Source organism: Hypoxylon fragiforme (assembly GCF_022984875.1).
Source record: "Hypoxylon fragiforme strain CBS 206.31 chromosome Unknown GGS25scaffold_6, whole genome shotgun sequence".
Classification (NCBI taxonomy): domain Eukaryota; kingdom Fungi; phylum Ascomycota; class Sordariomycetes; order Xylariales; family Hypoxylaceae; genus Hypoxylon; species Hypoxylon fragiforme.
Window position 1 is genome coordinate 2,902,681 of NW_026054761.1, and position 12,305 is coordinate 2,914,985.

A 12,305-nucleotide genomic window follows, 5' to 3' on the forward strand; every position below is an offset into this window, starting at 1 on the left:
GGCTAACCTAGTCAAGACTTAAATAGTTAAATGGTTCACGTGCTTCCGCGATTTCTAATTGTTTTCTCACCACTTTTCGCGTTATCGCGTTCCTAAAGTCTCGAGAATCCCGACCTAAATTAATACAACCTTGGAACTCTTTCCAAAAAAAAGAATTAAAAAAATCAATTGCTCCTAATTCCTCCGTCCTAGCCTTTCGAATTCCCTCAATTTAACTAATTGTGAATCGCCTATACTTATTTGTTCACCTGCAGAGATGTCACAAGAATATGACGAAGGTGCAAATGGCGAAGAGAGTGGAGTCACTGGCCCTGGCGCGCCCACGCCTGTCGCCGCTCTTGAGGTGAGTTGCTTTATTCTAGCAAAGGTTCCGACGGAATGGTACTGACTGTTTGTTGCTTGACGTAGGGACTTGCGGGTCTAACAAAACGTGACTGTCAACTCCTAGCAGAGGGAGGTTTCCAGACTGTGGAATCCGTCGCTTACACTCCAAAGCGGGCCCTGGAGCAGGTCAAGGGTATATCGGAACAGAAAGCTGTGAAGATACTTGCTGAAGGTGAGTGTTTGCTACCTATTCAATTAGCGCATTGTGTTATGTCCAAAATATGGCGACTCAACTCATTACTAATTACTAAATAGCCTCTAAACTGGTCCCCATGGGCTTCACAACTGCAACGGAGATGCATCAACGAAGAAGCGAGTTAATATCCATTACTACGGGGTCCAAAAACCTGGATACTATGCTCGCTGGAGGTGTCGAAACTGGCTCGGTGACGGAGCTCTTTGGTGAGTTCCGTACGGGAAAGAGTCAGATCTGCCACACTCTCGCAGTCACATGTCAACTGCCATTTGACATGGGTGGTGGTGAAGGCAAATGCCTCTATATCGACACAGAAGGCACATTCCGACCTGTACGACTTCTGGCGGTTGCGAATCGCTATGGCCTGTCCGGCGAGGAGGTCCTGGACAACGTTGCCTACGCCCGGGCTTACAACTCAGATCATCAACTACAATTGCTAAACCAGGCTTCGGCGATGATGTGCGAGACCCGATTCTCCCTACTCATTGTAGATAGTGCCACATCTCTCTACCGAACAGATTTCCTCGGCCGAGGAGAGTTATCTTCCCGACAAACACATTTAGCCAAGTTCATGCGGACGTTGCAGCGACTAGCCGACGAGTTTGGAATCGCTGTCGTCATCACCAACCAAGTCGTGGCGCAAGTTGACGGTGGGCCCAGCTCCATGTTCAATCCAGATCCGAAGAAACCCATCGGCGGCAACATCATAGCCCACGCCAGCACAACACGTGTCAGTCTGAAGAAGGGCCGCGGCGAGACGCGTATCGCCAAGATCTACGACAGCCCCTGTTTACCGGAGAGCGACTGCATGTTTGCTATCATGGAGAATGGCATTGGGGACCCGGCGCCCAAGGACATGGAGAAGGACTGAGAGATGGCGCGCTAAACGCATTGAGCAATGGACATTCTCAAGGCAAAACCCTTGCATTACATTTTTGAGACACGGCGAAGGGGACGAAGGAGGGAACGGGAAACGAGGAATAAGCTACGGGATATGAATGATTGCTTTTACAGATGACTGGCATGCATGGCTTTGGCGTTTCTCAGGGGAATCAACAGCATAAACGGCATAATGCTTGGCCTTTTCTTTTAACTTGAACGTTTTGCACTGGTGTTATCGTCGTGGAAATAGTTCAGGGTGGACGAGCACTACATTGTAGTAAAGATGGCTTATCCTCTCTAAAATATGTAGATACACGAGTCAACGATAGCTGTCTATACATTCAGGTAGGCACATGTCTACCTTTGCTCAAACCCACCCATCATCCTGCCTAAAGATCATCTGCCTAAATACCTATAATCCTCACACGACCCAATCTACCAATGACGAGTGGCCGATCATCTCAGCTGGAATTTTTACTTAATAGACCCTCTATTATAGTGCAGGGTTGCTGGAATTCAGCTTCACTTAGCGCTGCGCTATAACATGACACGAGCTGACGCGAAAATCTCACTAACTAACAAGAGAAAACTAGGTTAGGGGGTGTGTGAAAAATAAGGCACGTGTAATAAATGTAGGTAGTTTAAATCAGACGTCGTCCTGTCGTCTCTTCACATATTTCATGAGATACCCTACCTCCTTGTTTGTTGTTGTAAACCAACCGAAATTCACAAATACATACCTCGATAGCCCAGTCAGTCAACAGTGACGATCAACGGAATCATCGGAATGCGGAGGTATGGAAAAGTGGGTGAAGGGGAAAACCTAATCTTGTCTTCACTTAGCGAAATCTGTCCTCCCTTTTTTCCTTTTCCCCCTTTTCCCCTTTTTCCCTTGTCAAACTATCATAGTCTACTACCAGGTCGGTAGATAGGTGAGGTAGGTAAACATAGATTTGCGCTCCCTCAACAATCAAACGCTTTTATTAGCTATAAATGAGTATCACGATGTTTTTAGCGCAAGCAGTTAAGTCTACTCTTTCTCAATGTCCAGTCCCGTATGCACAAGATTTTCCGCCATTAATTCTTCTCCAAGATTCCCCTTACCCCTTCCGGTATTCCTTCCTTTGTGTATGAACGCCGATGAATGCATATGGTCCCCCCTTTCACCTTGATGCGGTTACCCAATGTTTGGAACAAGATGTTATCTACATCGCTCAACAGTGTGGTTGATACACAGCCGAGGCAAGTAACAACACAACGTTGAGTAACGGTCGTACAGTGTTATCGTGACCTCCTTTATGTGTTACACCCCATACCTATCACGCTTTGTCACCTCGTCATGGATTGTCCCTTTGACGATCGATCACGATTCTTTTTCTGGATCTTGTTACTATTCCTTCTTGAATGAGTCTCTTCCATGTCGATTTGGCTGCTGGGTCGGCTGAAGGTACCAGCAGGCAATATTTCAAATCCTGCGTTGACTTTCCTAGATGTTGTATTCGCAAAGGAATCGCCAGAGTAGGACCGATGGGGTATTGGCCTATTCGCAGCGAGCGGGGGTCGAGAAACTGAAGGCATCTCGCTGGAAGAGGGTGTTTCGAACGGATTCCTCATCTGCTCGGAATACATGCTAAAATAGTCCACGTGGGGTGCCGAGGGATCTTGGTCTTCCAGGGGGTTTAATGTTCGAGGCGTGGGAAGGGTGGTACGTCGGAGATTGGACACGTAACGCATATTCGAACGACGAGCACCTTCATCTGACGATGTTGAGCTGCGCTCTACCATCGTCCTTTGTTGCGAAGATACCGACGACTCAACGCTGGAAAATGAGAACGAATTGGTGGGGATATATGTTTCGACTTGCTGATCCCCAGATATATCATGTTCAGAGTGGCTCGATGTGTCAGCATCCATTGTGTCGTTGAGGGTAGTCTCCATCTGACGGCCTGACGGCCCCCTGGGTCTATAGGTCTGCCGTGTCTTGTACGGGTGGGCTCTGACGTGAGATGGCTCTGCGCCGGTTGGAATATACCGATCTGTCAAACTGATTGCGGGACTCGGCTGTGGGCTTTGTTCGGGTGTTTGTTCAACATCAATGACCGTCGTTTTAAGTTGTACGGGCACCTCCCTTTCTTTCCCTTTTCCTTTCGATCTACTTTCGGGTTCGAGGGTAGAGGATGAGGCAAACGACGGACTAATTCGACCGATCTCGACCGGAGAGCTGGGTCGCGAGATCCAAATACCGTCGACTTGTATACCACTTTGGATTGCGCGCACACCGAAGGGAATGTCCACTCGCTTGCCTACGGGAAGGCCACTCTTCTGCATCTCCAGTTGTCTCGTCCTCTTTTCTAAGTCAAGTACTGTATGCTTTTTGAGGAATCTACTCAACCACCACAGTTTGACTAATCCTGCCATGAATACCACCACTATTGCTGCGGCCAGGACCTTTTTTTTTCCCTAGATATTAGCGACTGGAAAGGATTTAGGGCCGAGAGAAAGCGACGACAGGAAGAAATATGGGAAAACTTACAAAGGTCATCTGCTGCCATAATTGCCAATTGACAAAAAAGTTGATCATATTGAAGATGCTTAGGATAAGACGATGTCCAAGTCAAAATTATCCAAAGCAAAAACAAATGATCTGAGGGGTGATCCAATGAGGGGCTAGGGAATGGCAGCAAGAAAACGAATGTTCATATACCCAAGAAAAAAAAACGAAAGAAGAATGATTGAATGTATTGAGGCGTGAGAAGAGGCGTGGAAAGGAGTGTTTATTAGGCCGAGAGCAGTTGAGGCGTTGAATCGATGAGGTCACGGGTAATTCGAGGTAGAAGGGTATATGTACTTTGTGTGTAATATCGATCAATGATGTACACATGCAGCTATACCTCCTCGTACCTCTCTTGTACCCAGCGCCTTTTAAAAATAGAACCTTCAATGTTGCTAGGTTAGAACCTTCAAAGGTCAAGGTCAAGGTCAAGTTCAGGTTAGAAAGAGTGGGAACCACAGATGTACATACATGTATGTATATATGTATTACTAGGAGGTTGAAAGGTCAACTGGCAGTTGCGATTGAAGTCAGGGACGCAGATCTTGTGACAAACGAGGGGGATTTTATGATCGAACGAGAACTAAAAGGGTAGGTGGGTTAGGTGGTAGAAAGGGCAAGCACAACTTTGGTGAGTTTTCCAAGCCCTTTTTTCCCTTTATTTCCTTTTTTTTGCTTTTTTTGCTTCTTCCGGTGTAATCTCGCAATAGTACTGATAGTACTTCAATGTTCGTACTATCTTCGTACTATCATCCACCTAATGTAAGGTAAAGCTCAAACTTCTCCACGCGGAATAAACGGAGTGGCTGATTCTCAGATCCTTCAAATATTGGTCTGAAGGGTAACCGTTGAACCAACTAGCTTTCCTTGGCTGCGCCGACGGACCAAATACGAGGGGCTGCTTTTCGACGTTGTGTACCGTCGATATTTCGGAAGGGCGAATAAGAGATTCCACTGGATTGCTGGATTACTGGATTACTACAGCTGAGGAGGAAACACCACACAAGGCTGGAGAGCTGAATGCCAATGAATCCTTCACCTGATGTCGATCACCGCCGCAACTTTTCCAGTGCTGGGCCAAGAAGAGTAACTTGGTGCACAAAAGTCGGCCGTTGAAGGTAACCTTGAGACGAGGACCGGCCGATATATCTTACAGATGGGGCCTGTCGACTATTTTTTTTTCTTTGTTCTCGAAGCCGGCTTACCGTTGGGTTGCTGATGGACTTCCCGAATTATGCGTGAGGTTAGGCGAAGGACCGAAAGAGGTGATATATTAATTATAGAGGCCTGGTCCAGTCTATATTCTAGCCAGCGATATAAGAATATAGCCGGAACAGAGCAACGCGCGTTCCCAAACAAGGGGCCAGGGACGATGGATTCAGACTACGCCGCAAACCAGAAAAAAAAAACACCGCAAAGATGGTCGTCCACGGACGGTAAAAGGGATCCTGTAGTCTCTTCTCTTGCGACGGTCTAGCGGATGGACTCTTCTACATACACACGTATTCACGTCCGCAGATAAACTTTACTTACCTTCTCCACACGTAAGACATTGGATTACGGATACAATCTGTACAAGCAGTACATACAACTCCGATTTATATCGATATTTCATCAATACTGACGTATCCGCTAGTAGTTGCGTAGATGGCTGCCATAAGACAAAGCTAGGCCTTTCTATACGAAGTCAAGTACGAGAGAATGTATCTCCTAGCAAACAATAACGTGCTGTTGGGTGGCTCGTGGATCTCGTGGATACTCCATACAGCCAATACAGCACGCCATGGCTCAGGGTGGGATGACCTGAGATAAAATATGTACAATGGGGAAGAAAAAAATAACAGCGACCCGGGCTAGCCTGCATTCAGTCTGCATATGGTATTCTGATTTCGGCATAGGCTCAAGTTCTTTTACGACTTCCCGTGTGACATAGTGAGCCAACCGGTTGAAGTCTGAAAGATTAGGTAGGTAGGTGTATGGAAGCACGGTGTCAGTTATGGCCATGCCACGGTGCCAGCAAGCCACGATAGCTGCAGGTCGCCGGTAAGCACCCTACCGCAATGCGTTCCCGGCCCACGAGAGAAGCTTGATAAATAAAGTATAGACTTTACCCGGTGACCAACATTGAAATGTAGCATGGCCCAGGGCTCGGGGCTCAGGGCAAGGTTACGATGAATCAAAGATAAATAAAGCATACGTACCCCCTTGCGCGCAAATTCCTGACAACTATGTATGGATTCACCTTCAACAATGACACCATCGCACTCTCTGTATTGTGAGTTTTCCATTAACCAGCCCCAAATCAGCTCTCCCTTGCATGGCGCTTCGGTGGTGTGAAAGAACACGATATCGTGGGCATTAGCGGCAACTTGGCGAATAATTGGAGATTGTCGTGCTGGCAGCCTGTGGCAAGACCTCAGGAATGTCTTAGATGAATTCTAGCTGGCACTAATAAGCTCTGACTTGGAACCGCGCGCAAAGTCGATCTTAGGATAAGTATCTCAAATACCTACGTATCTGAATGAGATATCCAAATCGAACAACCTGAGCGAACGGATTAGTAACGAAGGCTATTTTGTCACATCCATGTCTATTCTCATTGCGGGAATAGACGCCCCTCCCAAGACGGGAAGCCCCTCGTGGGCCTCGTCACCTCAGCGCTGGGACGCCGATCCTTCAGACCTTCCTACCCAGAAGTAAGAAACTTATTACCTACCTACCTACCTAGCGTCTAACGTCAATAGTTTAAAAATAATCATAGCATGAAAAAAGATTGAGACAGCGGAATAGGAACAGACCGTCAAGAGATAAAAAGAGGGAAAAGGGAAAGGGAGAGAATATTATTATTTTTTGACCAATAAGAATCAATCGGTATGAGTTCCCCTATCCGGTAAAATGCTTGCACATGTGGACGACGGCTCGCATCTCCGTTCTTGGTGTTACTCAACTCTCACTCAGCTTGCCATCCAACCATATTTAATAAAGATACTGAATGGGAAAAAAGGGTCAATATTTAGCGAGAGGTACATACATAAGCGTATTCGCTCCCCGTTCAAAGCCAACTCCCGTTCTCACGCACGAGCGGTAGGAGATGTAGATACTCAGATGCCGACAAAACGTAAGCTGGATATTACCTGACCTCAGCAAAAGTTGAGTTGAAGCAAAAACAGGTATGTGCTTCACCCCCCTCTTCCCCTTCTCCCCCTTTCCCCGAGTTTCGAGCGTAATCATTGAAACAATGGGGGGGGGAAAGTTTCCGGTCGTCTGGGACTCTGGGTAAGTCCAACCGTTCAAGTTGTACAAATGAGGCTGAGATGTCTCAATATTTATCGAAAACCCCGAGCTGCAAGCCATGGAAGGACGTAAATCTCAGGTTTGGCGCATATATGAATGAAGTCAAGCATAGGTACCTACCCAGTTCGCTGTCGATCTAAATTGGCTATATAAGACTCGATCGACTCGATTCGCAATTGTATTGATCATTGTGTATCTATGATCAACATTTATTATATCCCTAGGCCTCGACGTTGTTGTTGTTGTTCACTTTTGGTCCCTGCGGTTGCCCTAGGTGCCTAACCTAGATAGATGTCAAGATGCAGTTCCATTCGGGCATAGTAGCAATAGCACCTAGCACTTACGCCGCAGGATACTGCCATAGGTATGCTTCCTACGATGCAATGTGTACGTAAGAGTATAAGAATAAACAAAACCACACCGATACACTCACTGATCTTTACTCAAAATCGTCTTTGAGCCTCATATGACTATAAATTCTGACAATTCACATGATAATGGCCGCTGACTTGTATGACAGGACTTACATGATATATGCTTGAGTGAATATTACACCACATTATTACATGTGAATACTACTTAGATGCAAGAGCGCTTATGCACCAATCCAGATGCCGATCTCAAGCCGAAACTAGAGCGATCTTATTATATAGCCGGGTCTTGTGGGAGCGAAGAAATTAGTCATAGCAAGAAAAAAAAATTAAGATATTCCAAAAGTTCGAAGTGATTTCGGTTTTGATAACGAGCATCAAGAAGAAGAAAAAAAAAAAGATGGCAACGAACGGTAACCATATCCTCACGCTTTCTTGCCCGGACAAGCCCGGTATTGTTCATGCCGTTACTGGGCTTCTGGCAAACCAAGGCCTCAACATTCTAGATTTACAACAATTCTCAGACCGGACGTCTCATAACTTTTTCATGAGAGTTCATTTCGGCCATGTTGAGTCGACGAGTAGCTTGGAGGAGCCAATGGCTGCGCTAGCGGCAGAGTTGAAGTTGGAACAGTATGACTTCAGGCCGGCGAACAAGAAACCTAGGGTCTTGATCATGGTGTCTAAGATTGGGCATTGCCTAAACGACCTGTTATTCAGGACGAAAACAAACCAGCTCGGCATTGAAATCCCCCTGATCGTGTCCAACCATCCGGATTTCAAGCCTCTCGCCGAGAGCTACGAGATTGACTTCCACCATCTCCCTGTCACCAAAGACACGAAGCTGGAGCAGGAACGTCAGATTCTGGAGCTGATTAAAGAGCACAACATCGATCTTGTGGTGCTGGCTCGCTACATGCAAGTCCTGACCCCGGGGCTTTGCGAGGCGATGAGCGGCAAGATCATCAACATCCACCACAGCTTCTTGCCGTCCTTCAAGGGGGCGAAGCCATATCACCAAGCGTTTGATCGCGGTGTCAAAATCATCGGTGCCACGGCGCACTTTGTGACGGCGGACCTGGACGAGGGCCCAATCATCGAGCAGAGGGTTGCGCGCGTGGACCACAACATGAGCGCAAAGGAGCTGGTGGAGGAGGGAAGCAATGTGGAGAGCCAGGTTTTGGCCGCCGCGGTGAAATGGTGGAGTGAGAAGCGAGTATTCTTGAACGGACACAAGACCGTTGTCTTCAATTAATATTATATTTAATTGGCAATGCGACCCCTATTAAAGCATGACTACAAGGGTTTTCTCTGGCCGAACCGGAGTATGTTTCATTTGCGCAAAGTCCGTCCGTGTCGAAAGCTGAAAAACAGCCCTGAAAAGTATAGTAGCTTCTGGGTCCCTCAAACAAAGAACCAAAGAACGAGGGATTATGAGGTTAGCTGCTAGTTAATATTAGGCCATTCGAATCCCAAGAATACATGTGGTTTGCATGTCTAGGTAGGGATGCATGAATCCCGTAACAGCACATGGCAACATACGTAGCATGCGGCCCGGGAATAGAAAAGCCGACTGACGGCACTCTTTCCGCACGCACTGCCGCACGCAGGACCTGGCTCGAGCTTACAGGTTACAGGGCTTGTTAGGCAGCTGAAGTTCATTACGGCGTGGTTGTTTGCTAGTGGCGAATATTGTTGGGTTTGATTATGTCAAAAGCTGTCCATAGTTCGGGCTGGTTTTGTTTAAAAACTAGGCACGTTGGCTGTGAGCAATGAGCATCGCCATTCGCAGATCTTTCCGATATGAACAAAGGGAATCTCACTAGTTACGGCATTACTAAACATAGCCCTAGAGGTGATAATGTATGTACGTCAACAACCACAGACGATCAGTGACAGGCTGTGTATGTAGGTACCCTACTCTAGTACTCTAGCCTACCCAGCAAGTTGGCAGCAACATTGAACCCAGCAGTCCAGCTACCCAAAGCTACTACATGTAGGTAGATGTTGCTAGGGTTCCGGCTGTCCGGGTATCTCGGGTCTTCAGACACAACATATTGTATAGCGAGATACGAACAATTGTGGATGTGTGTAGATGTTTACTTTGTAGTAGATCAGGTAGTAGTAGAGTTGACCAATAAGCAACTCAACAATAAAGTTAATGCTGCTGCAAGAAGGGATTTATGGGATAATGTTTGGATCAGTGTAATGCAGGTACCAACATTGAAGTTGAGTTACATACATCATGATGTATGTATTGTACATATGTATGTAGGCGTTGTGAGATTGAATGTGCATAGCCTATGGGTACATACTACATACATAGTAACTATGTAAGGAACAGGGATAACCCCACAATCCCATCCAAAGAAACATTTAAACGCTGTACATCTTGTACACGTAAACCTTGAAACGGGTTGAAGTCTTGAAGATCCTATACGATCGTCAGTTCTAAGCTTCCTAGTTTTCAAAACCAAGGCCAACCTAAGATACATAGTAGAGAATAGGAAGGAAGGAATAAGCAGAGCAGATGTTTAAACAAGTAGACAGGGTAGGTAAAGGTAAGGTACGATCGCGAGTAATGCGAGAAGAAAAAAAATTAAAGTCGCATAAAGTCGCACAACATACCGCTATAATCCACCGCCAGCCCTTTCCTCTTTCCGTATCTCTGGCGGTAAATCTCTCTTGTTTCAAGGTACATGTACTTGCCATCCTTATTAATTCTTACAATAATACATACAAGGACTGACCGAATCTTACAGAGTCCTTACTATAGGTGGTACCCAGTACCCATTTCAAATAAAGGTACCGATTCTACCGAATAGTCCCAAGAAAGGTCTAACCTTTATCATCAAGAAACTTACTTGCCTTTAGACATTTTGAGGTTAGGAAATAAGGAAACATCTGATCCGATTGGACTTACTATACCGACTCATTTCAATTCCATATTTCCTATTCCATATTCCATTGCGATCACTTGTCGTTCGACTCCGACTTGGACTTGGACTTACACTTACACTTAGACTTTTATACTCCTCTCTTTGATTCCTCAATTCCTTAAAAAACACTCTAAACACAATTCTTAATTGTCAACCTGGAACATATAATTGTTATTGCTTCTTTATTTTGCGCAATACTCAACTTAATACTATAGCCCCAAAATGATGCCAATTCGTAACCTTTTCGCGAGGCGCTCCGGCGTTCTCACCGTTACCGAAGTCAAGGACGAAAACGTCCGGCCCGGAGCGCTGAGTCCCAATTCTGCCCAGTCCGGCTTCGAAAAGGTCGACACAATTGGCTCAAAAGCCTCCTCCTCTCTAAGTATACGAAGCACCAGAAGCCGGGACAATGGAGACTACAAGATGAGTGGTTAGTTTGAATTATATATCTCAACGGTTTTGCGACAGATGAATTGACTTGTCATTATACTTTCTAGTGGTAAACGATAGCGGAGTCTATCTGCCGGTATGATATGACCCCTTTTAGAGAACATATACAGTACCTATGTATAATAGGTAAAGCGCGCTATACTTACCATATGTCTCATTTTAGCCATCACCGATGGAAGACAAGAGCCTTTGGCCCAGACAATCTGCTGCGTCTCGAACATCTATGGACACCCGCAGTAGCTTTGGCGACATTGAACACTTCTCCATCTCTCGCGAGTCCTTTGACTCTTATCGCCGCTCTTTTGTAAGTCGCATCTACCTAGCCTATTCCCTAGGTATCTGATAGCGTAGCCAAGCTAATCGAATACGAAGGACATATCGGCTAGATCGCCCGTCATGGTCAATGAGGCCTCTCGTCAGAGCCTCGACTCCGCCCAATTACATCGAATACCCCGATCATCTATCAGAAATCGACCTTGGGATCCGCCAACCGCGGAAGAAGGGTTCGAAGATGTTGGTTTGAATGATGACCAGAAACAACAACCCAAGAAGAGGGGTTTCTTCGCCAAGTTCTCCGACTCTCAAGAGTCCGGTGTGCACTCTCAGGGTACTGGGATGTCTCGATTCATCCCCGGACGAAAACGAGCGCAAAGCGGCCAGGGATCGGAATTAGGCCATATCGAACGACCGAGCTCCCGCCAGTCCATTAAAGAACAAGAGATGCAGTAATACCCGATAGAAGATGAGCGGAACAACAGGAACCAATTAATCAACAAGATATGCATAGATGAATTTTGTGGCGTTAGGGCGGTAATTGGAGGGGGCATCATGATATCCGAACAATCGTTTGCCCCTCGTTCAGGGGTGTTTATTCACATCTAGTCATTCGCTTTTGTATCTGGCGGGCTGATAGATGGTCAAGAACAGAAGGCACATGGTTTACTATGAGAGCCGGGGAGTCCTGGGGGCCTTTTATGTTAGGTCCCATGGAACGAGTAATGAATTATAATGGGAATGAATGATGTATTGCATATCTGTTATGAAGAATCAGATACCAATTCACTTAGTTTAAAATTATATGCCTTGCCTTAGACTTCGTCGATGCCTGAACAATGACTTACGGTAACTCGGTGGCAATATGGCGATTGAGGAACTGCATAACCTAGTTCAATGTTCACATAGTTATTTTCTTCCAATTTGGTATGTAAGATGATGTCAATGCATATACATAACTACTT

The 12,305-nt window shown here is 46.0% G+C and overlaps 4 protein-coding genes across 4 annotated transcripts; 3 read left to right on the plus strand and 1 right to left on the minus strand.

Moving 5' to 3' along the window:
* Positions 1–38: 38 nt before the first annotated feature.
* Positions 39–1,837, plus strand: GGS25DRAFT_496841 (DNA repair protein rhp51). The gene is made up of 3 exons (XM_049261558.1): positions 39–343; positions 409–556; positions 640–1,837. Exons 1-3 carry the CDS (start codon positions 257–259, stop codon positions 1,449–1,451), a joined length of 1,047 nt encoding a protein of 348 aa, XP_049116027.1. The 5' UTR covers positions 39–256; the 3' UTR covers positions 1,452–1,837.
* Positions 1,838–2,083: 246 nt separating this feature from the next.
* Positions 2,084–4,017, minus strand: GGS25DRAFT_496842 (uncharacterized protein). The gene is made up of 2 exons (XM_049261559.1): positions 3,996–4,017; positions 2,084–3,922 (listed from the first exon to the last, which is right to left on the minus strand). Exons 1-2 carry the CDS (start codon positions 4,002–4,004, stop codon positions 2,792–2,794), a joined length of 1,140 nt encoding a protein of 379 aa, XP_049116028.1. The 5' UTR covers positions 4,005–4,017; the 3' UTR covers positions 2,084–2,791.
* A 3,593-nt stretch (positions 4,018–7,610) lies between these two features.
* On the plus strand, positions 7,611–9,054 carry GGS25DRAFT_344159 (Formyltetrahydrofolate deformylase). The gene is made up of 3 exons (XM_049257988.1): positions 7,611–7,671; positions 7,828–7,849; positions 7,919–9,054. The coding sequence occupies exon 3, from the start codon at positions 8,079–8,081 to the stop codon at positions 8,931–8,933; it is 855 nt and encodes a 284-aa protein (XP_049116029.1). The 5' UTR covers positions 7,611–7,671; positions 7,828–7,849; positions 7,919–8,078; the 3' UTR covers positions 8,934–9,054.
* Positions 9,055–10,550: 1,496 nt separating this feature from the next.
* On the plus strand, positions 10,551–12,237 carry GGS25DRAFT_496877 (uncharacterized protein). The gene is made up of 4 exons (XM_049261560.1): positions 10,551–11,047; positions 11,106–11,143; positions 11,231–11,371; positions 11,440–12,237. The coding sequence occupies exons 1-4, from the start codon at positions 10,840–10,842 to the stop codon at positions 11,794–11,796; spliced, it is 744 nt and encodes a 247-aa protein (XP_049116030.1). The 5' UTR covers positions 10,551–10,839; the 3' UTR covers positions 11,797–12,237.
* Positions 12,238–12,305: the final 68 nt, after the last annotated feature.